The 26320-nt window shown below is 40.7% G+C and overlaps 1 protein-coding gene across 7 annotated transcripts in view; it reads right to left on the bottom strand.

Annotated features, from left to right (window-relative positions):
* Positions 1-26320, bottom strand: part of Gtf2h2 (general transcription factor IIH subunit 2) — a 40682-nt gene that overhangs the window by 1418 nt on the left and 12944 nt on the right. For 3 of the 7 annotated variants that reach the window (XM_057789832.1, XM_057789831.1, XM_057789835.1), the window contains 5 exons: positions 25814-25877; positions 23786-23889; positions 23120-23222; positions 21313-21352; positions 14695-14806 (listed from right to left, as the gene is read on the bottom strand). In XM_057789832.1, the coding sequence (XP_057645815.1) occupies positions 14695-14806; positions 21313-21352; positions 23120-23222; positions 23786-23889; positions 25814-25877 (423 nt within the window). The other 4 variants (XM_057789833.1, XM_057789836.1, XM_057789834.1 and 1 more) reach the window with 3 other exon arrangements.

Genomic DNA, 26320 nt, shown 5'->3' with positions numbered 1-26320 from the left:
TGTTGTAATGAATTCTATGACCCAGAGTCAAAAGCCACTTAGAGAAGAAAAAGTTTATTTTAGTATACAAGTGCAGGTTACAGTCCATCATTGAGGAAAGTCAAGTCAGGAACCTGAAGGCAGGTCTGTTTACTATTGCACACAACAATACCTCCAAATAAGGAACTCACTTCACAGGCAAATAAGGACAGCATAGACTGACAGTATGCTGCCCTAATTGGACAAGCAGGACACAAAAGAAAGTGATTGCCAAACGTTGTCAAGACAAGGAGGGACAGCCCTTCAGAATATTCTGCTTCACAGAAAAGTCTATAAGATAAGATAGGCCTATAGGCCAAAGATAGATGCCCCAATGTTGCAGAGGAACTTAGGGTGACTGTTCAGACAGACAGCTGTTTCTGTCATTACTCTCTTTTTTTTTGGAAATCACTTGCTTGTATTTTCTGCTTATTCAGTTAATATTATTTTCTTCTTGGGTCTCTGAGGGAGTTGAAGACTAGAAAGTTACAGTTTTCCTTGTTTACCAGACACAGAAAGCAAGTTATGATAGAAAGTAAATTAGGTACAAGACTTTGGACTCACCAAGATAGGATAGATAATGGAGAATTTTTTCTGAATTTGTCAAATGCAAATGGACTAGACATTGTTGATGTATTTATTGCCTGTATTTATTGTATATAGGTATTATACTTATTGTTTATAGTTTTTCTTATATTAGTTATGGCCTTCTTTCTTTATTTTAGAAAAAGGAGCCAGGCGGTGGTGGCGCACACCTTTAATCCCAACACTCGGGAAGCAGAGGCAGGCAGATTTCTGTGAGTTGGAAGCCAAACCTAGTCTACAAGAGTTAGTTCCAGGACAGGCTCCAAAGCTCTCAGAGAAACCCTGTCTCGAAAAACAAAAACAAACAAACAAACAAACAAAAAAAGATGGGGGGATATATAGTGGTATTATTTGTGTTTTAATAAATAAAGCTTGCCTAAAAGTCAGAGGGCAAAGCAATCACACTAGTCAGCCATATAGGCCAGGGAGTAGTGGCACACACCTTTAAACCCAGGACTCAGGAAACAGAGGCAGATGTATTTCTGAGTTCAAGGCCACCCTGGGCTACCCAAGATTGAATCCCACCACTTGGGATCACATACCTTTAATCCCAGCACTATGGAGGTGGAGACAGGAGCAATATGGCTGGTGGAGGAAGGAATATAAAGAGGAAGAGACAGGAGCTCAGTGGAGTGTGAAGTCTGAGGATTCATGGAGACAGGATCTGGATCTTGTCCCTTAGGTCTGAAGATTTGGTAGAGGTAAAAGTTCTCTCTAGTGGTTGGCTGCTTTGCCTTTCTGATATTCAGGATAAACCCCAATATCTGTCTCTGGGTTTCTATTATTTGTGCTACAATAGACTGGGTCGAATGTTGCTTGCTAGCTGGCTCACAGCCCACCTTATAATCAGCTAGCCTTAAGTAAACCATGACCACCTGCTTAAGGATGGAACTGCCCGCAGTGGGCCCTCCAAAAGTAACAGTCAAGACAATATCCACAGATATGGCTACAGGGCAATCTAATCCTTGAATTTCCTTAATTAAGATTCTCCCCTCAGATAATTCTAGGCTGTATCAAGCTGACCTCCAAAGCCAACCAGGGCAGCAACCTATTACTGATGCTTCGCCCTATGGTTATGTTGTCAAGATGCTCTCTGAATATTAATGTTTATTCCCATAGATTAGTGCTGCTCTCAGTCTTGGTCAAAGAAGTTCCTTCTGCAGAGGGGAGAAGTCATGTATAGACTCATTGGGTCAAAGTTCGCAGGATAAGTAGCTGAGAATGATCAGCCCTCGATGAGGCAGCTACATCAACATTACCTTAGGGAACATCATGGACGAGAGGACAGAAAGAAAATAAGAGCTAAAGAATGAGGAGGAAAGCTGTAAAATGTTTTCTGAATATGACATGGACATTGAACCCATGAACTCATAGCAACTGTGGTTAACTGCACAAGACCTCATAAGACTAAGTCAGTCAACAGTCTTAGCACAGACAGGGACGTGGCTCATTAGGTCACAACTGAACAGCTTAGAGGCAGTTTGTGACTGCTATGGGATAGTCTTTTTTTTTCCAGTGGTGTGACCAGTTGTAGGTTCCCCACAAGGCAGAGGATGGCCCTACACTCATACAGACAGCACCAGCTGAACTCAGCTGATTATGGAAAAAAAAAAAAAAAGAAGGAAACATGAAGATGGGAAAGGGAACTGTATGAGGTGTGTGAACGGCTCTAGGGGGTGTATGATCAAGATACATTATATGCATGTATGAAATGGCTCTAAGGGGGTGTATGATAAAGATACATTATATGCATGTATGAAATCTCAAAGAATAAATTAAAATAAATTTTAAAAGCTTTAAAGAAAGTAGCCAGAGAGACAAAGTCCATTTCAGCTTACAGTTTGAAGGCATAAGTTCCAACGAGGCAAGGAAGGTGTGGTAGAAGGAGCAGAGGCTTCTGGTCATATTGCATCCTCAGGAAAGAAGCAGAGAAAATAAGAAGCTGACCCAGGCTATAAACCCAGAAGAACTTACTTCCTGCAGTGAGGCTCCGCCTCCTAAAGGTTTCACAAACTGCCCAAGCAGCACTAAGAGCTGGACGACAAAAGTCAAACACATGAGCTGCCTAAAAGGGCTATTTTACAATCATATCACAATAATCAAGAACGAGTAGTCCACACTAACTTCATACATATCTGAACAATTTTCTCTCCCACCTCATCCTTATGCTCCTCTTTCTTTTATTAAAAATGTTTTATTAGATTTTCTTTATTTTGTGTGTGTTTGTAGTAAGGTGCACACATGCCATATAGCAGAGGCATGTGGTGGAGGTCAGATCTCTCCTTCAGCTAGGTAAATCTTGGGGATGGTTATCTCCTGATTCTTTTGTTTTGGCCCAGAATCCCATAGAAGCCCTTTAATGAGAAACCAAGAAAGTATTTGAGGAACTAAAACTCAAATTGCAAAGTTAGGGAAGCCACCAGTTAAGGCTCTGAATTGCATTAGCATGCTAGTCAGGACCCAAGAGGAACAGTAAGTCCCATAAAGTGGGATTTCATTTTGAACAGTTTAAAATTGTCATAGCTTTTTGTGACACTATTCTTTGGGAGACATGAACAAACATTTACTCACCCCAAGTAAGGAAACACAGACACAGACAAAAGTAAGAATACAAAGTCCTACCTGGGACCAGAGATGATGGTGCACACCTTTAGTCCCAGGACTTGGGAGGCAGAGGCAGGCAACCTGATCTACAGAACACATTCCAGGCAAGTCAGAGCTATATAGTGAATTCTGTCTTAAAAAAGAAAGAAAGAAAGAAAGAAAGAAAGAAAGAAAGAAAGAAAGAAAGAAAGAAAGAAAGAAAGAAAGAAAGAAAGAAAGAAAAGAAAAGAAAGAAAAGAAAGGGAAGGAAGGAAGGAAGGAAGGAAGGAAGGAAGGAAGGAAGGAAGGAAGGAAGGAAGGAAGGAAGGAAGGAAGGAAGGAAAAGTCCAACTTGGTGAGCCAGTAAGTTTTACTGGGGTTCTTACAGGAAGATGGGTGAGGAGTTACAGGAACAGAAATGACTCAGAGTTGTATCAACAAAAGCCCATCCCAGCACGTAGACAAAACCAAAACAAAGGCAAAGTCCATATAGTTCTGGGAAAGTCTCTAAATTTTTTAATTTTTGTTGTTCCACTTTCGGATGTTTTATTAACTGAAGTCTGTCAACCCAGAACATGGATTTTATGCTTAAAAGCTCATCCTAAAAAAGGCTCAGTGCTGCACTGGGTGCCGAACACCCAGTCTAGTTGCTGCCCAGCTAATAAAGACTTTCTACTGACTGAAACCCATGTTCGAGTAGTCTTCTCTGATGAAGGCCCCCACAACATTTCTGGAGGTTCCACTGAGACCCCAGAGACCAGACTTGGAGACACCGGGGGTCTCAGAATCCCTTGGTAAGAGTACAATGATCAGGAGGCTTCTAGGGGGTGTGCAACCTGAAATGTTCCAGATCCCCAGGGTTCTCTTAGATCAGTTGCTGCCTAACTCTTAAGAGGGATCTGACACCTCCAGCCCCCCCGCCCCCCCAAAAAAAAGCAAATTAGAAAGTAGCCTGGTCTGTCACCTCCCAGGGGTTAGTCTGGTTAAGAAGCCTTCCATTCGGACACACAGGAGAGTTCAACACACTGCTGATGCAGTATGCAGGATCTAAGTGAGACGTCCCTGGATGCTGTCTGTTTAGGTGCATGGGTGTGTGGTGGCCACCCCTGGTTGTCTTTACTGTGTCTCTATGTTTCTTTCTGTGTGTTTCTGCCAGTTTTGTATTCCTGTATTGACAGTGGCTTTATCTGGTGTGAGAACCCCTGGCTTAACACCTGTGCTACTGGGGACCCAAATCCTTTTGGCTCTGCCAGGTTACCCAGAGAAACCCCAAAAACCCTCACCTGTCCCACTCTGGGAGCAGGAACACTTGCTTGTTTTGTTGCTGACTCCTGTTCAAGGTCAGGGTTGGTCCCTGTGTGGAGGTCAAGAGAGGCCAGTCCTCTCATCCAGGGTCCCATGACATCTAAGCGGAATGCACACAGGAAGAAGGAACTAGTTCCGCCCAGATGAGCATTTCTTCTGCTGTGCTCTGTGCCTGCCCTAAGCAGCCACAGAGAAGGGAGAAAATTTCCCTGGGCTGAGTCTGAAGGAAAAGAGAAGTTCCACTCCTTTCTCTTTTATAAATTTATGTCTCCTTTTAAACCAATGATCTATAAAACCACCATCCTCATTAAAAAACAAAACAAAAAAAAAAACAAAAAAAAAATGACCCTAGGTTGGGAGGGAAATTGCTGTAGGCAACATGGCCTGAACAAAACAGATATTTTCTTCTGTCCAACCATGACCAAGGAGATTTTCGCTAGGTCCCTTTAGAAAGATTAAAGAAAGCTACTAAAAACATTTCCTTTGTTCCTTTTAGGCCCCACATATTGGGAAAAAGTTAAAAAAGTGTGTGTGTGTGTGTGTGTGTGTGTGTGTGTGTGTGTGTGTGTGTGTAGTATAAGTTGGTCCCAGCTGGTAGCTTACAGGGTATTTCACAATAGAGAAGTGATGGGAACAAGGCATTTTACATAAACTGAAAGCCACTGTTACCTCCTCTGATGATGAGATGCAACTAGACTTACAGATGACCAGCAAAATTTTGATCAGAAGAAACCAACCCCCCAGGACTGGCCCAACATGAAGCTCCTATAACTGTTCAGCTACCTCCATCCAGATTAAACAATACCCTGTGGCCCTGAAAACAAAGGGGAAAGTTGCAGTCTATATTGCCTGGCTTGAAGAGACAAGCATCCTGGTGCCCTGCCAGTCACCCTAGAATATGCCTCTCCTGCCTATGAAGAAACCTGGGACCTTGGATTCTCATGAGTCAGACTCTTCCAGAGAAATAATTGCACACTCTTTTGGGCCTGAAAGAGGCATTCTTCAGCCTCCCATTAGCAGAAGTGAGCCAACCCATCTTTTTTGTTTGTTTTTGTAGATGTGGTGCCTGTCCTGGAACTAGTTCTTGTAAACCAGGCTGGCCTCGAACTCACAGAGACCCGCCTGCCTCTGCCTCCCGAGTACTGGGACTAAAGGTGTGTGCCATCACTGCCAGGACCACCTTTTTTTTAAATGGACAAGCCCACTGGGAGTTTACAATGGGCAACACACCTGGACCAGGTTGTCCCAAGGATTTAAAGACAATAAATGCAGACTTCCAGTTCTTCTGCCAGAGGTTTCCTGGTTAAATAGGTCATAAAAGGACCACTGAGGGCTGCTGCCAGAACTGAAGACCTTGGGCTACAGAATGTCAGTTAAGAAAGCCCAACTTTGCACATCAGAGGCTACCCATCCTGGCTACCAGCTAAAAAGAGATAAAAGGAGCCTGTTTCAGAGTAGGATCCTTCAGATCCCAACTCCATTGACTGAGACAGGTTTGAGAGTCCCTATGTTGCTGCCTCTGAATACCAGTTTGTGGACAGAGCAAGGCCTCTACACACCAACACAAAGTGGGGGGCACCAAGCCTTCAATCTGGACTTTGGTGCCATGGAAATGCCCTCTGGCATACCTGTCCAAACGACTGAACCCTGCAGCCGCAGGAAGGCCCACCTGTCTAAGAGCTGTGGTGAGTAATGCTGGTTTAATGAAAGAAAGCAAACATGTTAACTCTGGGTCAAGATCTTATACTCACAGCACCTCACGACATGGTTGAGGCCCTCCTTTGAGGAGCCCCAGAATACTGACTGCCTAATGGCTGTGTGACCCAGCAGCGGGCCCTACTCCCGGCCCACCCTCAAGTCAAGTTTGAGAAACCCACTGCCATCAATTCAGCTACCCTCTTGCCTGATGACAGAGGTACTCGTCCGTGACTGTCAAGAGATGAAAGATGAAACCAGGGACACGGGAGCTGAAGTAGGTCTTTCACCAAAAGAATTGGAGCCCAGGCCCAGAGATCAGAACTTATTAACCTGATCACATACACAGACTGTCAGTCAGTATGCTTTTATGACCAGCCATTTTCATGGTGTGATCTACAGAGGAAGAGGGCTTCTTACCACTGGGAAAAGAATATTTTAAAACCCTCCTAGAGGCTCTTTGGCTTCCCCTACGAATTTCTGTCCTCTACTGTCAGATCACTGACCTGGCTGTCAACAGATGACCCTAAGACCAGTGGGGCCTGTTCATATTCTGGTGACACACTTCAGATCCCATGGTAAAGAGAAAACAGACAGGTTTGATGGAGGACACCAGAGGGAAAGATCATTCTCCCAGAAACAGCTGGCAGGACTCTCCTGGGCTACTTACTCATCTGGGGTCCACACAACTTTCTGAGATGCTCAAACCAAGGTATGTTATACCTACACTGGACAGTCTAATGCGGGATGTCTCAGCCACATGGCAAGTTTGGGCTCAAGTAAAACCAAAACAGAGAATCCTTACCTAGGAAGGGATAAAAATGAAACCAACACCCCAGTGAACTCTGGGAAAACTGAGTTCACCAAGATCCAGTCTGCTAGGGAAGGATCAAAAGAACTTGCTGATTTTTATAGATATCTTTTCAGAGTAGGTAAAAGTGTTCCCCATCCAGACTGAAACTGCTCAAATCTAAAAAGCTCCTATAGGAACCAGATCTCTGATTTGGCCTTCCCTAGCAATAGGGTCTGACTTTCATAGTCAAAACCTCTCAATTAATAGTCAAAGATTTAGGTATAAATTGAAAACTACATTGTGCATATAGACCTCAGAGTTCTGGTCAGGTAGAAAGAATAAACAGGATGTTAAAAGAAACTCTAACCTGGGCGGTGGTGGCGCACGCCTTTAATCCCAGCACTTGGGAGACAGAGGCAGGTGAATCTCTGTGAGTTCAAGGCCAGCCTGGTCTACAAGAGCTAGTTCCAGGACAGGAACCAAAAGCTACCGAGAAACCCTGTCTCGAAAATCCGCCCCCCCCCCAAAAAAAAAAAGAAAGAAAGAAAGAAACTCTAACAAAAGACCAGTGAAGGATGGAGAGGCCTCCTTCCTTTGCTTTGCTTCAGCCCATTGTACCCTAAGTAGGGAGGGATTTACCCCTATATGAGATTTTGTTTGAAAGATCTCTCCTACTGTTTCCCAGGCTTGGAGACCAGCAATTGGCAGAAATATCTAACCATTCCTTTCTCAAATCACTTCTGGCATTCAAGTCCTCTGTAAAGACTTTTCATTGAACTATCTGAGAGACCCAATCAACCTCCAAGTCCATCACCAGTTTCCCCTTGTTCCAGTCTAGTGATCCTGTCTGGGTCAGGCAGGTAGCCAAAGGGGCATTAAAACCAACTTGGAAAGGACTCTACATGGTGATTCTCTCCATTCCTGACTAGGAAGGTATTACACCATGGACCCACCACAGTGGATCCTGCCTTCACCTCCACAGTGCCAGGATTTCAGAGGCCCTGCTCTGCCCCGCCCTGCTTTTACATGTTCTGCTTTTGTACATAAACAAGTTCTAAAATAAACTCTGGGCTATTTGGCTGCTTCAGCATAACCAGATGGACCTCCCAATTCTATCCTGTCTTCTGTTTCTTTCATCTAACTTTCCTTTGGCCTTGAGGATTCCCTATCCAAAAACCCTAGCTGACTTTATAGGAGTGGGCGCCTACACCTGGTGCACTGAAGGAAGCAGAGAAGGGGTAAGGGCTTCTGGGCCAGTGAAGGGGGTGCCTCCACTGCTGCCCACACACCTGCACAGCCACCCATTACCAACAACATGCCACATGCTCAAGACTCCAAGTCCCATCTTACTCATTTCAAAATTATTTACCTTTATATTACTAAATTATGGTAATGTTCTATATTTTCGATTATTCCTTTGTCAGACATCTACAATTCATATATATTTTTAGTCTGTGTTTTTATTCTAATAATTTAAAAAAAAATCTTCGAGGGGCTGGAGAGATGGCTCAGTTGTTAAGAGCATTGACTGTTCTTCCAGAGGACCTGAGTTCAATTCCCAGCAATCACATGGTTGCTCACAACCATCTGTAATGAGATCTGACGCCCTCTTCTGGCCTGCAGGCATACATGGAGGCAGAATGTTGTATACATAATAAATAAATAAAATCTTAAAAAAAATGCTTTAAAAAAAATCTTCGAGACAGAATTTCCTCTATGTAGCCTTGGCTGTCCTGGAACTCACTTTGTACACCAGGCTGACCTCGAACTTTAACATTGTGTGTTTTGTGTGTGTGTGTGTGTGTGTGTGTGTACACGCACATAAGGACCTAAGCTCCAAGTCCAAGAACCTACATAAAACTGCTGGATATAAGCCAGGCGGTGGTGGCGCACGCCTTTAATCCCAGCACTCGGGAGGCAGAGGCAGGCGGATCTCTGTGAGTTCGAGACCAGCCTGATCTACAAGAGCTAGTTCCAGGACAGGCTCCAAAACCACAGAGAAACCCTGTCTCGGGAAAAAAAAAAAAAAAAAAAAAAAAGCTGCTGGATATAATACATGCACCCATAACCCTAATTATGGGAAGGCAGAAGCAGGAGGATTCCTGAAATTGCTGTTTAACCATTATAACCTCATTAACCTCATTAATAATCTTTCCTCTCCCCCCCCCCCCCCCAGACAGGGTTTCTCTGGGTAACAGCCCTAGCTATCCTGGAACTAGCTCTTGTAGACCAACCAGGCTGGCCTCAAACTCACAGAGATCTGCCTACCTCTGCCTCCCAAGTGCTGGGATTAAAGGCATGCCGCCACTACTGCCCGGCTTCATTAATGATTTCCAAGCAAAGAAAAGACCTTGTTTAAAAGGAAGCATGCTAATTCAAAGGAATTATTGAAGGATAACACCCAAAGTTGTCCTCTGGTCTACACACATTACATACATCCCTAATGCTTCAACTCTTGAGATATACGGTCTGTTGAGTAAATTAAAAAAGGACAAATGAAGCAGTGAATTGTTCCCAGGGTCCTGCTGTGAGGTGTGACTCAAACAGCAGCTCACGCAGGGGAAGAGTCCACAACCCGGCTTGTAATTCCTCCCCCAGAGGAGAGGTAGACAATTAATGAGTCCTCTGTCCTTGTAGAACTCGACCCAAAGGGCTACGAGGATCCCCAGAAGTGCACCTAGCCATTGTGCCCTTTCTTTCTTCATACAGGCCTCAGGAGTTCAGGCTTCTTGTCTTTTCTCCTAAACTCTATCACTCCCTGGAAGCCCCAAGAGTCCACTAATACTTATTTCAATAAAGGGTTGGATATGCCTTTTCTTTCTCCACATCCAGGAAGCTACTTCTTGGTATGAATTTTCTAACCATTACAGAGATGGACCTGAACATGGGCATACAATCATGAGGAAGTTGTAAATGTTACGCAATCTTAAAAAATGCTTCGTTTCCTTAACCCCAATTTTTTTTAAATAATTCATCAAGGGTAGAAATATGATTAGTGGTTAAGAGCACTGGCTGCTCTGTCAGAGGGCTGGGGTTTGAATCCCAGCACCACATGGTGGTTAACAATCATCTGTAACTCCAGTTCCAGGGAATCCAATGCTTCTTCCAGCTGTTGTGGGGGCCCTGCACACACATGGTGCATGCTGGTAAAACATTCATGCTCCTAAAAGTAAATAATTCATTGTCTAATTTGTACTGTCCATAAATTGTTGATGGTAGTCAATGTAGTGTGGTCAGCCTACCCGGGGCCACATCCTTAAGGAAAACTGACTCTCCTTCCCTATTCTTCCTTTCTTGAAACAGGATCTTATATGTAGCTCTGGCTGTCCTAGAACTTGCTATACAGACAGGCTGGCCCCAAACTCAGAGATCCACCTGCCTCTGACTCTGCCTCCCCAGTGTTGGGAAGTCTCTTTAAAATAAAGGGAGGGGGATGGTGAGAATGTAGGTCAAAGAGCTCTTGCCTAGCATGTATGAGTATATGAGACCCAGGTATTGAGGGGGAAAAACACAACATATTCCCCTCAAAAAACTCCCATTTTGTTGAGATATTAGTTCAAACAATTTGCTCAGCTAAAAAGGATTATAACAGAACCTGAGAGAGAATAGAAAGAGATGAACCTTTTTTTTTCTTTGTCCCGTTTGAGACAGTCTGTCTACATAACCCCGGCTGTCCTGGAACTCACTATATAGATCAGGCTGGCCTCAAACTGGCAAAGAACTGTATGTCTCTGCTGTCCAAGTGTTGGCAATTAAAGGCTTGTGCCACTGCACTGTTTTAGGAAATGAGTATTTCTTTGGAGGGTAAATATGTGAATTCTAAAGTTTAAGAATAGCTCGCATTTCCTGTTTGGTTGTTTCTGAGACAAGGTTTTGCTTTGTAGTTCAAGCTGGCTTTGAACTTGAGGCAACTCTCGTCTCAGCTTTCCAAGCCCTAGAATTACAGGAGTGTACCATCTCACCTGGATCATCTTTTACTTCTGTTAACTCTTCCCTACATTTTCAGTGTGTTTGTGTGTATGCACATGTCACATGTGCGGCCAGACGACAATTTGTAGCAGTCACTTCCCTATTCCACCTCATGGGCCCCAGAGGTTGCACTCGGGTCACGGGCTTAGAGGCCCTTGCCTTAAGCCTCTGAGCTTTTTCACCAGCCTTCATCTTATTTGGATGTTAGTAATCTGGTCTTCTTTTTTATTGGTCAATCTACTAAAGATTACAAATTGTGTTGATCTTGTATCTGGACTTCATGATTTCTACTAGTTCCCAGTATTTCCTTTTGCTTATGCTATCTTTACTCAATATATATATATATATATATATATATATATATATATATATATATGAATGACATAAACAAACTACACTGTGATTCTCAATTTTCTGAGAAACCACCATACTGATGTCCTAAGTAGCTAACAAGTTTGCAGTCCCAGCAGCAATGGTGGAGTGTTTCCCTTACTCTGCATTCTCTCCACCATAAGCTGTCATTGGTGTTTCATTTGATCTTAGCCATTCTGACTGGTGTACCTCACAGTCGTTTTGATTTTTATTTCCCTGATGGCTAAGGATGCTAAGCAGTTTTTTTAAGTATCTTTTGTCCATCTCTGAGATTCTTCTGTTGAGAATTCTGTTTAGATCTGTACCCCATTTTTTAATTGGATTATTTGGTATTTTGATGTCTAGTTTCTTGAACTCTTTATAAATTTATAAATTTTGAAGATCAGTCCTCTGACTGATATGGCATTGGTGAAGATCTTTTCCCATTCAGTAGGCTGCCGTTTTGTTTTATTGACTGTGTCCTTTGCCTTACAGAAGCTTCTGTTTCAGGAGGTGCCATTCATTTATTGTTGCTCTCAGTGTCTGTGCTACTGGAGTTATATTTAGAAAGTGGTCTCCTGTGCCCATGTGTTTAAGGCTGTGAATTTTACTATATTCTAAAAAAATGTAATTCAAGGAAAAGAAAAATGGTCCTAAATGGACCTCAAATGAAAGAAAAAACAGAGCCAAGAAAGTGGTAAATTTTTTATTGCATCTTAACAAATGGTAACTGATTAAAAACAAAGAGTAATGTTTTGTGAAACAGAAAAAAATGAAATATATAACAACTTATTTGAGGGAAGAATTAGATGAATTAAGATTATTTTGGTCCTTTTATTTCCTGAAGGGAGAGTATGGAACATATTAACTTTAGACTTTTGTACTTTATGATGATCACAAACTCCTGACACCATCTCAGAGTCCTTTGAATCCCTTCTTTTCAGAGTTGTCTTATCTTCTACTCCAAGTTTCAGAAAGCTAAAAAAAAAAAAAAACTAGAAGCCCATGCCATGAGAGGGAGCCCATGTCTAGCACTGGCTGGATAGCCAGAATCTGGAGGCTGGACAGCCCAGAGACCTAGACAGAACCAAACACAACCGGCCAAAAACAAAAACAAACAAACAAAAAACCAAACAAGTCAACGAAATGATTCCTAATGATATTCTATCCTCTTAGATCAGTGCCCAGCCCAAGTGTCATCAGAGAGGCTGCACCCAGCAACTGAAGGGAGGAGATGCAGACCCACAGACAAACTTTAGGTGGAGTTCAGGGAACCCCATGGAAGAGGAGAAGGAAGTGCGAGCCAGAAGGATCTAGGACATATTAGAACATGGTCCACAGAATCAACTAAGCAGAACCCAAAGGGGTTCACAGAGACTAAAGCAACAGCTATGGAGCCTGATGGGTCTGCCTAGGTCCTCTGCATAAACGTTCTGGCTGTGCATCTCAGCGCTTTTGTGGGACTCCTCAAAGTGGGAGTGGGGTTGTCTCCGACTCTTTCACCAGCTCTGGGGACCTTTTTCCTCCTATATTGGTTGCCTCATTCAGCCTTGATATGAGGGTTTGTGCCTAGTCTTATTGTAACTTGTTATGCTGTGTTCAGTAGATATCCCTGGGAGGCCTGTTCTTTTCTGAAGAGAAACCAAGAAGGAGTGGATCTGGGGGAGAGGAGAGGAACTGGGAAGAGTAGAGGGAGAGGAAACTGCTGTCGGGATGTAATGTATGAGAGAAGAATTAAAATTAAAAAAAAAAAAAAGACCTAAATGAAATAGAACAAAAACTAGCTGCCAGTCTCTAAAACAGTCTGGTGATTATTCTTCCTTTCTTCCTTCCTTCCTTCCTTCGTTCCTTTCGTTCTTTCTTCCTTTCTTTCTTTCTTTCGTTCTTTCATTGAGTTTTTTTGTTGCTGTTGTTGTTTGCTTTGTTTTGTTTTTCAAGATAGGTTTAGCTACGTAATAGCCCTGGCTGTCCTGGAGCTCACTCTGTAGCTGGCCTTGAACTCAGAGAGATCCACCTGCCTCTACCTCCCAAGTGCTGGGTTTACGGAGGCTGGTTCTGGTGACTTCAAGAGGAGACATTCAAGGCCTTTCTAAGTATGGAATAGGGGATAGAGAATACCCTGACAGTGCTAGAGACATGTCTTACAAGTAGCTAACAGCTCTGTTGACAAGGAAAAAAGAGAGTTACCAGGTTACCTGTAACAGAAATTGGTTCCACATAAAACAATCAGTAGAGCAAAATGTTCTTTGAGAGGACCAGGGTTCAATTCAAAGAGACACCATGACCAAGGCAACACTTATAAAGAAAACATTTAACTGGGGCTGGCTTACAGTTCAGAGGTTTAGTACATTACCATCATGGGGGGGGGGTGGCAGTACACAGGCAGACATTGTGCTGGAGCTCAGAGTCCTTACATCTTGATCCAAAGGCAACAGGAAGTGAACTATCTCACTGGCTATGACTCAAGCATATATGAGGCCTCAAAGCCCACCTCCACAGTGATATGCTTCCTCTAAGAAGGCCACACCTACTCAAACAAGGCCACACCTCCTAATAGTGCCACTCCCTTTGGGGGCCATTTTCTTTCAAATCACCACAAATTCCCAGCACCCACATGGTAGTTCACATCTGTCTGTAACTCCAGTTCCAGGGCTTCTTATACCCTCACACAGACATACATGCAGGCAAAATCCAACATACATAAAACAAAATAATTTTTTAAAAAAGAATCTGAGTTTAGACTCAATAAATATGAATCCTGAGAGAAACATCAATTACCTTGGTACATTTGGTATGACTCTGAACACGTGTGTGTGTGTCTGTGTGTCTGTGTCTGTGTGTGTATATATGTGCATGCTTTTTTTTACTTAACATACTCTAGAGCTGGAGAGATGGCTCAGTGATTAAAGCACTTGCTACTCTTTCACAGGACCTGGGTTCGGTTCCCAGTACCCACACTGGGCAGTTTACAGATGTCTTTTAACTCCAGTTCCGGGAGATCTGACCCCTCTTCTAACTCCTGTGGGCATCTACACCGTTATGATGAATATAAACTCATGTATACACTCACACAAACATTTAAATAAAAATCTAAAAACAAAAAATTGAGACTATGACATTAATTTAATCACTGTAAGTAATTTATATATAATACTGAGTTAAAACTGAAAATACGACTCAAAATAAAACAAAATTAATTGAATTTATATGCATATTTCTGATAGAATATAAATAAAAATATTCTTTCATAACAAAAAGTTTCTTAAGTCAGATTCTTCTTTCAAAGTGTTTTCATGTTTTAATTAGAGAATCGATTTATTCAAAGAATCATTTTATTTAAGTTACAGGCTTTCTTAACCCACTCAGTGTGTGTCTTACATGTAGGAATCAAATACCTGCAGGAGTTGGAATCTTATGAATACAGCCAGGACAACAGTGGAGAGAGTCATGAACAAAAACATCACAATCCACACAGAAAACGTTTTGGCACACTGTGCAAACATAGACCTGCAATGAAAAGGAGAAAAGTGAATGAACCAAGCTAGTTTCCAAAAGCTAAGTGCAGCATAGCCAGAGACGCCTTGCTCTCTAGTCTTAACAATTTTCCCTACCCACCTATATACTGTATTGCTTCCAATGTATTAAATATAACACAGTTTTCTCAAATCTAATACATATTTTCCTCTTAAGTTGGTCCTTAGGAGTAAGGAGCTACTCTGTTTTGAGACCTTAAAGTCTATTCTATTATAAGACAGTCACGATTACTTGCTCTTAAATAACAACTTGGGGAAGACACATGATGGAGGAAGGTCATTGGTTAATTAAAAAAGAAACTGCTTGGCCCTCATAGGTTAGAACATAGGTGGGTGGAGTAAACAGAACAGAATGCTGGGAGAAAGAGGAAGTGAGCTCAGACGCCATGCTCCCCTCTCCCGGGCAGATGCAGGGCAGCTCCTCTCAGAGCCAGAAGCAATGAAGCAAGCCACCAGGTCAGACATGCTGAATCTTTCCTGGTAAGACTGGTGCTACACAGATTATTAGAGATGGGTTGATTGGGATATGAGAATTAGCCAGTAAGGGCTAGAGCTAATGGGCCAAGCAGTGCTTAAAAGAATACAATTTGTGTGTCGTTATTTTGGGGAATAAGCTAGCCAGGCGGCCCAGGAGCTGGGGCGGCAGGAACGCAGCCCTCAGCTCCCACTACAGAATGGCGCCCATGTGGATAACTGCATCCACAGAAAGCCTGAGAAAGCTTGGGAAAGAATAGAGTAAAGCGTGTTTTCTTGGTAGCAGCAATTTCTCGGGTCTGCTCTGCTTGCTAGAGGCAAGCAAGCGCTCTCATCTAAAAGAGGCTTCCTGACTCAGCTTTAGCTGCAAAATCCTGCAGCTCATTAAGGGTCCTGCCACAAAACACTTAAATGGTATTGATAAAAGCTGACTGCATGCTTGTTTGTTTTCAGCCATAGCAGGAAAAAAGTTGTGCTGTTTTAAAATGCTGGCATTCTGGTCCGTCCTGCCAGGGCAAACTCTGACTCTGAGGCAGGAGATCAGCTACAGAGAGAGCATTTGAGTGTTGTAGCTTGTTTGCTGGCAAGGACCTTGAAACGCCACAGAGTTGTGGTGATAAACATGGCTACAGCCGGTACCTCAGCCATGAGGCTGGAAAGCTAAGGAATGGGCTGGATCCAGCCATCAAAGCCACAGCTTTAAACCTACCCATATTGCTCAGTAATTTCAAGGCTCGTGTGGTCAGAAAAAGAGAGATATACAGTAAAAGAAAGATTCAGAGTCAAAGAAAATGTTTAAATGATTTACAGTGTATTAAAAATATATGGAGGCTAAAAATTAAAGTTCTTAAAAGTAAAAAAGGAAGAAAGAAAGTAGTTGGGTGTGGTAGTACACACCTTTAATCCCAACACTTGGGAGGCAGAGGGAGATTTACCTCTGTGACTTCAAGGTGTGGTAGCACACACCTTTAATCCCAATGCCTGGAAGGCAGAGACAGAAGGATCTCTGAGAGTTCAAGGACAGTCTGGTCTACAGAGTTATTCCAGGACAAATATATACAGATAATATAAAACAAAAGTAAAAATAAACAAAATGGAGTTAAAATAAAGCTGCACAAAGATGGAAAATACACAGAGAATCTTGATACTGTATGCTATTATGCTCTCTTTTGAATTGTTTGAATGCTGAGGAAGGAGCAACAGATGCTAAAAGATATTTGTTTATAAATGCTGCTGAACTAATCCAAGATAGATATTTTCAAAATACCTTGACTTCAGAATTTGGATCTAAGGATATGATACTTTGGAAAAGAGTTTCTTCTTTTGTTTTCACAGAGGATGAGACTCTTTGGATTGCTTTTATTCCAATATGGTATGATGGACCACGCCCTCCTAAAGGGTTGCTGTGAACACCTTCAAAAAAAATCACTTCACTCAACTGCCGACTGACATGAATCTAGCACACAGGTTATACCCTGAAATATCTGATTAACGGTGCCCCCATTCAGCAGGAAGCAGTTTGGAGAGAAATAACTACATCCATATTCCCAAATATTGTTTATAAATGTTCTTTTACATTTAAAGGGGGAGATGATAGAGATGTGAATAATTTGCATTGATATGAATCTTGGTTTACTGATATTAATTTAAGGTCAGTTTTGTTATATGTATATGTATTTCTGATATTGATTAAGGTATTGTGATTGTGTAGTTCATGTGAAAATGTAATGTATATAGGTTGTTAATGGATAATCATAATAGTCAAGTTTGTAGTAATGTTAGTTAAGATTTTCTAGACGCACATAGATATATTTTAGATAGACATTCTTCATATCTTTCAAAGGCTAGAGAATATGGCATTTTAAATGTTTTAATAACTTATGGTTTTTCATGACAATGAGACACATCTGCTCCTGGTAGCACCAATCTACTTCAAGAAGAAGATGGGCATTGAAGAGGATCCTTATGGAGTTTGATAGTCATTTAGGCAAGAAACTGCTCTTGCCTGAACTATTGTATAAACTGGACACAGAGAACCCGCAGACAGAGAGGACTGCTGAACTTGTCTAAAGGTGAGATGATCTTTCAGGGTTCCTGATTCATGAAAGAGTCTGCGAAACATTCCGCAGGACACAGCAGATAGTGACTGAACTGCCTTTGAAATTTCCTGCTTCATGGAAATGTCTTTGGATACTATGGACCTGTAGGCCGAAGATGGATGCCCCAACGGTACAGAGGAATTTTGGGTGACTGTCAAGGCAGCGAGATGTCTCTGTGATTTCTAGAGTTTTGTAAGTTGCTTACTTCTCATTTACTTAGGTAATATTATATCCTTATGGAGTCTTTGATGGAGTTGAAGAATAGTTATGGTTATAGTTTTCCTTAGTTATGATAAAGATAAAATAGATGTAAATATTGTAATTTTTACTTGATAACTGTTATATGTAATTTTGCTGTGTTGAAGTTAAAGCTTTCCTTTTTTTCTGTTTAAACAGAAAAAGGGGAAATGATGGAGGAAGGTCATTGGTTAATTAAAAAAGAAACTGCTTGGCCCTCATAGGTTAGAACATAGGTGGGTGGAGTAAACAGAACAGAATGCTAGGAGGAAGAGGAAGTGAGCTCAGATGCCATGCTCCCCTCTCCCAGGCAGATGCAGGGCGGCTCCTCTCAGAGCCAGACGCCATGAAGCAAGCCACCAGGTCAGACATGCTAAATCTTTCCTGGTAAGACTGGTGCTACACAGATTATTAGAGATGGGTTGATCGGGATATGAGAATTAGCCAGTAAGGGCTAGAGCTAATGGGCCACGCAGTGTTTAAAAGAATACAATTTGTGTGTCGTTATTTTGGGGCATAAGCTGGCCAGGCTACCGGGAGCTGGGGCGGCAGGAACACAGCCCACAGCTCCCTTCTACAGACACATGAATTTAAAACCAGTACTAGATTTGAAGGCATTTGACAATTAAAATAAAAAGAAAAGCACACAGGACAGGCACCAAAGCTACAGAGAAACCCTGTCTCGAAAAAACCAAAAAAAAAGAAAAGCACAAAAACTTACTATAGATTAGTTATTCTTAGGGAATGAACTCTCAATTACAAAAGCTATACTCCCCTATTAAATCTTTAAGGAATATGACAAACATCTGGGAGGGAGGGTAGATACACACCTATAATTAAAGCACTTGGGAAGTGGAGGCAGGAAGATCACAAACTCAAAGTCATCCCAGCCTATGAATCAAGGTCCAAGCCAGCCTGGGCTACAAGACCCCATCTCAAAAAAGCAAAGCACAAAAACAAACATAAGAGTATGTCAAATGAAACACATAAGACATATAAAAATGCATTATTTTATCAACATTACATATGGGGATCCTTACACTTTGGTCTAATATTTCTAGGGCAACAATACACAGATTCCAAATCACTACACTAATATGTGTTCTTTAAAACCGACAATGGAGCACCTTATGGTAGCATGACAGCTAGTCCTCAGGAAACTGACCTGGAAGCCTCCTCCCTGAGGCCCAGTTTTCATGGTACCGTTAGGATCCATACTTGTTTTCCAAGGAGGAAAGCAACCAACAGTCCTACCCAGCTATGCAAGAATAACCAGCACGGTGTGACAGCCCTAAGGGTGTAATAGTAGCACACACACTTCAGTAGTGACCAACGGCTCTCCAACAAGAGAGAAATTACGCCAGGTAGTAGAAACCTGGTCTACCAGAGTTAGTTAAATCTTGGAGGAGAATATACAACCACTAGTTTACTACACTAGCGAAAATACTACTAATTCTAAATATTTGTCCTTATACCCACAGATAATTGGAAACATCATCAAGGAAACGTGATGTGGGATGCCCCTCTGTATGCTGTAAATATGTTTTATTACCACTGGTTAAAAAAGAAGCTGCTTTGGCCTATGGCAGGGCAGAATGCAGCTAGATGAGAAATCCAAGCAGAGAGACAGGGAAAAAGAAGGAGGAGTCATGGAGATGCCAGTAGTCGCAGGAGGAGTAAGATGCCAGAACATTACCAGTAAGCCATGGGGCACGTGGCGATGCACAAATTATTAGAAATTGGTTAATTTATATGCAGAGCTACCCAGTAAGAAGCCTGAACCATTGACCAAATAGTTATAATTAATATTAAGCCTCCGAATGATTATTTTATAAGTGGCTATGGAGACCAGAGGCAGGAGAGAAACCAGTCCAGTAGGATCGGGCAGGACAGAGAAGTCTCCAGCTATAGAAACTTCTCTTTGCAACAGAAAACCACAACCAATCAAAATGCAGAGTTGTGGAATGCAATCCCAACTAATACAATACAACTCCTGCACCTAAGGTTCAGGAATCATTGCAAAAGAGAGCATAGAAAGATTCTAAGAGCAGAGAAACAGATAGTATATTGTGAGATTCTATCTCCTAGGAATGTTAGAGAAGCTACACCCATGAAGTCTCACTATGTGACTGCCTAAACATTAGCTGAGCAAGGATACCAGAAGACATGCTAACACGAACATAGGAAAGACCATGGGGGCAGCAACACAAAAACACAAAGAACTATAAGCAACCACGGAACACTAAGAGTGGGAGAAATAGTCTTCCCAATGGGCTATCCAGGACTAGTGGTCAGCCCTGAAAACATACATACATAGCATTATACAGACAGAGAAGGTTGTACTTGTTCATTTAAAGATGGATGGATGGATGGATGGATGGATGGATGGATGGATGGATGGATGGATGGATGGAGCTCAAAGCATAAAGCACCATGCAAACCTACATTTGATCCTCAAAACCCATATAAAAATTGTAGGATAAAAATGGCTCCCAGAAGTTGTCCTCTGACCTCCACACGTGCACTTGGCACATGTGCTCACACTCTCACATATACATTATACTCTCACACGCAATAATAATAAATTTAAAACCACAAAATGATTTTTTAAAGTGGTTCTGGTGAGAACAAAGCTACAAATGACAAAGAAAATGCAAACCCTTTTTGTTCGGTGCAGGGATTCAAAGCCAGGGCTTCCTGCATGATAGGTAGGTGCTCTACCACTGACCTACTGGTACTAAGGGATATAAAATTTAATGAAAAGAAAAAAAAAAACATTTCTCTTTCTATTTGTTTCCTTTATTATTACTTGTTTATTTTTGAAAAATGGAACTACATTACCCACATTGGTCCTAAACTTCAGACCCTCCTGCCTCAGCCTCCTGAATGAACAGCTATGACATTATGCACTTGCTATTGTACCTATCTGTGAAAGCAAGCAGGGCATAGGAGCACAAGCCTGTGATCTCAGCTCTACCATGCCCAGCTCTAAACTCTGCTATGTCTTAAGAGGAGAGTTCACTATGCTGCCCGGGGTGACCTTGAATTCCTAGCTCAAGTATTTCTTGGCCTTACCATTCCAATAGCTGAAATTATAGGCGCATGCCATTGCACCTGGCTCTGTCATCAAAAAAAAGTTTAAAGGGGCTGGAGAGATGGCTCAGAGGTTAAGAGCACTGCCTGCTCTTCCAAAGGTCCTGAGTTCAATTCCCAGCAACCACATGGTGGCTCACAACCATCTGAAATGAGATCTGATGCCCTCTTCTGGCTGCAGACACACAGACAGAATATTGTATACATAATAAATAAATAAATATTTTAAAAAAAAGTTTAAAGTATTTTCTTATTAGCACAATGTTTTGTTTATGAACCATAGTTCTAATTTCAAAATAAATTATAATAGATCCTAAAGTATAATACTATAATATTTCTAAATTAAATGTATTTTAGCTTGAAAAACTGAAGCACCAGTATTAAAACCCCCTGTAGTAAGTTAGAATGAGCATAACAAAACTACTTTGTTCCCATTTTAACTCTTTCTACTTATTGTCTTATAGGGAACAACCTGATACAAGCCTGACCTTCACCAATCTATTGACAACTTATTATAGTGTCATTGTCTCAATATTTCTAACGTATCACTTAATGTTGATAAAGCCAATGAACTTACATGTTGGTCTTTCAATTCCCCCTGACATCCATAACAAAACCTGAAAAAAAAAAAAGTTTGACAATCATTACTTGCTCTCACTCATTAAAATAATTTAGCGGGCTGGAGAGGTAGCTCAGTGGTTAAGGGCACTGACTGTTCTTCTAGAGGTCATGAGTTCAAGTCCCAGTAACCACATGGTGGCTCACAACCATCTATAATGGAATTTGATACCCTCCTCTGGCCTGTAAGCATACAGGCAGACAAAATACCCATATATTAAAAAATAATAAATAAAATCTAAAAAATAAATAAATAAAATAAGATTTAGGAAAATCTTAGAACTTAGAATCCTTTAATTAGTAATTGTATTTACACATGACTTTCAGGGAGCATGTTAAGAAGTCAATAGTTCTTTTAACCTTATAGTATGGGTTACGGAACTCTTGTTATAGTCTAGCCTGTGTTCCTTGCAGTATACCCAATAACCCTGTTTATAATTCCTCAGAACAACAAGAAAAATTATAAAATATGCCCCAGGTCATCACATAACCCAAAGGTTAGTTATTATTTTCATTATGATTAAATAAACACATGTTTTCTGAACTAGAATTTTATGAGAATTGATCCCTACAGAAAATATTTGAATTATTATTTTTCAGTTCTCCAAAATACAGTGAATAGCAGAGAATCCTAGAGGGCACCAAAGAATTTGTTACATATAGTAGATGCCTGTGGCTTTGTTTTCCAGGACTGGTTGTAAGAGTTAAGAGTTCAGGGGAGGAAGGAAGGGGAGTGCAGAAATATGTATAGCTCAATAAAAACAATTTTAAAAAGCAATTATGCCGGGCAGTGGTGGCATACGCCTTTAATCCCAGCAGAGGCAGGAGGATCTCTTTGAGTTCAAGGCCAGCCTGGTCTATAAGAGCTAGTTCCAGGACAGGCTCCAAAGCTACAGAGAAACCCTGTCTCGGGGAAAAAAAAAAAAAAAGCAATTATTTACAAAATATGACCCCACACATTTGCAAAAAGAAAAAGAACCAGAGATAGTCTTGAACAACTGAGGCTTATGTTTAGCTGACTTAAATTAATTTTAATTTAATGTATCTATTGTTTAAAATTTGAAAACACACAGCACTTAAACATTAAAAAAAAAGAGATAAGAGTTCTTGGAACTGGGGCTGGTATACAACCTCAGCAGGTACAAGGCCCTAAAATAAATGCATAGCATCAACCCTGCCCACAGGTTCTCAGAATTTATTACAAAACAGCCATATTAGCTGGCAATGGTGGTACATGCCTTTAATCCCAGGACTCAGGAGGCAGAGGCAGGCGCCTCTCCATGAATTTGGGCCAGCCTGGTCTACAGAGTGAGTTCTAGGACAGACTCTAAAGTTACAGAGAAACCCTGTCTCAAAAAAAAAAAAAAAAAGAGAGAGAGAAAAGATTAATTTTAATTATGTATATGCATATGTATGGATATATGGAAGAAAGAACGCGTAGACTCTCCTAGAGCTGGAAGTACAGGCAGCTCCAAGGTACTAGGAACCCAATCAGGGTCCTCTCCATGAGCAGTACACACTCCTAAACACTGAGCCATTTTTCTAGGCCCCACCCCAACCCCCACTCCCCACCAAAACAGTACACATCACTCTCAACTACAATATGGGAGCTTAGAGAAATAAACAAATTTCTAGAAATACAGAGTATTCTACATGTCATTTTCTATATTAGATGTAATTTTGCACAAATTAATATAACTTTAGGTGGTGGTAACTGTTCCAAATATTAGTTTACAAGTGTAACATAAAAATCAAAACTCATATACCTTTCTCCATTATATTCTTCTAGGGAAATTTCTTGAAAAGCATCCAAAGGAAATAAATGATGGTAAGATCGTGCCAAGTGAGGAGCAGACACCAAAGTAAGACCTGATGCATAAAGACAGAAATAATAAGTACAACCTCATTAAGATAATAGCTGAAAAGTCAAACGACACACTTAGAAAAAGTATTTTTATTTTTCTTGTGGGGAATCAAATCTAGGACCTCACACACACTAAGAACCTGACACTATGCTACACACCCAGCACTCAGTAATTTTAGGACCTTGAGAGTTTTTTACCTGTAGCCATAAAAACAAATTCCAGGATAGAATTTGTTCTGTCACTAAATGCAACCCCCCTCTTAGAAAACAATTTGCTTACTTAAAAATGAAAGGTCTTAGAATTATATTAATTCCTCATTCTATTTATATATAGATTATATTAAGAGCCCAAAATTGTCTATTAAGGTGCTTTTAAAAAATATACTTATCAGAAAGAGAATAAGGAAACATTTATAATGATATGTTTATTCTTAGAAGTGGATTACTTCTACTTTATATGTACAAATTAAATTCATAATAAGCAGGACTCTATGTTTATTTCAGCAGCTATATAGATAGGAAGTTATTCAATACTAATTTATTGAGTGAAAAATAACGGAGTTCTTACCACATATTTTACACTCAACAGGAAGCTCACAGTACTTTGCTCGACACTGTGGGCAGAAATAGCCTCCCAACGTAAGTCCTGGCTCAGTGCTATTATCCAAATGCCTGTGGGAGAAAACAGTTATTTTTAAAAGGTGAAAAAAGCTAAAGAAAGTATGTAACTCAATCCCAGCACTCAGAAGACAAAGGCAAGCAGAGAGATCTCTGAGTTCAAGGCCAGCCTGGTCTAATAGTGAGTTCTAGGCCAGCCAGGGCTACATAATGAGATCAGGTCTTAAAAAATATGTATTACATAGGTAAATGAGTAAAATTTTATTTGAAAACATGTATGTTTCATTGCTCACTAATGCTCGACTTTTTTCTGTCTTTATTTTGAAGTTTCTCTTGCTGCCTCTGAATTCATTTTTTTTCCTTTCTCCTGCACTAACTACTCTGTTCATCCCAACCACTGTGCTTAAGATTTTATTTTTAATTTTGTGTGAGTGTGTATGTCTGTGAGTGGGTATGTGCACATGAGTACAGGTGCCTTCAGAGACCAGAAGTGTTAGATCCCCCAGACCTGGAGCTACCGGCAGCTGTGGGCTGCCCAATGTAGGTACTAGGAACCAAACTTTGGTCCTGTGGAGGAAAGTTATGTGATCTTAACAACTGAGACATCTCTTCAGGCCCTCCAATGCACTTTTCATCACAGACATTATATTCCTCATTTCTAGAAATTTGATTTCATTTCTAGAAGTCTTTTAATACATTGTCAAGTTCTCTTTCGCTTAGAGAATTATAAAGTGTATTTACATTGGCTATTTTAATAGTCATCTCCTAATTCTAGTAAGTGTTCTCCATTCTTTATTTTTTCTTTATCTGTATCTTTTCTCATTATCTCATATTCTCTTTCTAGGGAAATCCCTACCACCACCACCAATTTCCCTGCCTCCTTCCCACCCTCTCCTTTATTCCTTCCCTCTCTTCCCAGTTTTCTTTACAACCCAAGCTAGCCTTAAACTTGCCATGATCCTCCTATCTCATCCCCAAGTGCTGGCTGGCATATGACAATTCATCAGCACAGCTGGCTGCCTAGTCATTTCTGCATGCTCTCAGCTACTATAAATTGTGCTGTTCTGGGTGCTAACTTTTTTCTCCATTAACATTCAGAGCTTTGTTTTAGAATAAAGTAACTGAGATACTTACTGATCTACTCAAAATTTGTTTTTAGTATCACTTGTCTGGTCTAGATCAGCCACTAACCTAATGTGACCCCATTACTATGGGCTCTATCAAAGGTCCTTTGTGCAGCCTTATGCAGAATAGTTACGCACTTTACCACTTAGCTCTATCCAACCTTCCTTTCCCTTTGTATTCTGAGAAGAGCCTCCCTAAGTTACCAAAGCACCCACCAAGGTTAATGTTTTTTTTTTAACTTTCTATTCCCAATATTATTTTTTATCCTTAGAATAAACAAGTAAATACATTTACTCATATCTGCATTTTTATTTTATTTATTCTTTATGGCTTTTTGACACAAGATCTCATTCTACAGACCAGAGTGACCTCAAACTAAACACTATCACCTTGCCTCAGTCTCCCTGAGTCCTGGAATTACAGGTGTGAGCCAGTATCCCTCCCCACCTTTAATTTAGATGACTGGTAAATGTAGTATACATTTCTACCTTGTCTTTGTTTGTCTGTTTGTTTTGTTTTTTGAGACAGGGTTTCTCTGTAGCTTTGGTTCCTGTCCTGGAACTCACTCTGTAGACCAGGTTGGTCTTGAACTCACAGAGATCCACCTGTCTCTGCCTCCCGAGTGCTGGGATTAAAGGCGTGCACCACCACCACCCAGCCTTGCCATTTTATTTAGTAATATATCCTGACTATCATAGCATAGACATATACAAGAGGATCATTTCTTTTTATGGCCATGTACATGTTATTAGTTTATAAAAATCATTGTATTTTAAGACCTTCTATCTAAGCTAAAACTTAGAAGAATAAATTTTGAATGCTAAAATATCATTGACAATTGCTCTCTACTTACGCCATGCTGAAGGATGGTTTTGCATCCTGATCAGACAAAGAAGCAATGGTATGCTGAGGAAATCCTTTATAAATTTAAAAAAAAATTTAAAGTATTAATTTCTTTTTATGGACAAAGAACAGAATTTTAGAACTATGAATCTAAAAATAGTCCTACCAGAAAATCAACAAAGTCGTATGAAAGCTCTTTCCTACCTCTCAGGTGCTGCCTATCATAATATGATGAAATTCTAATTCAAAGGTATAAGAAAAAGTAGAGAAAAGGGAAACGATCTAGCTACACATATGACCTCACATTCCAAAATGTCTATCTATATTTTAATTTATTAATACTGCATCTAAAAAGAAACAGTTCACATATTTTATATAGCTCCTAATATAAATAAATATACATTACATGATATAGTTTCTCTTTAAGTACATATTTGTTTTAAATTTTAAATTTTTGAAATTTAAGGGACTAGATATGGAAGAAATTTTAGGAAAAGCAGAAACCAGAAAGATGAGA

This window comes from Chionomys nivalis, chromosome 15 (genome assembly GCF_950005125.1).
Source record: "Chionomys nivalis chromosome 15, mChiNiv1.1, whole genome shotgun sequence".
Taxonomy (NCBI): domain Eukaryota; kingdom Metazoa; phylum Chordata; class Mammalia; order Rodentia; family Cricetidae; genus Chionomys; species Chionomys nivalis.
The sequence above is the reverse complement of the archived record's forward strand: the minus strand, read 5'-3'. Positions and strand labels throughout refer to the sequence as shown.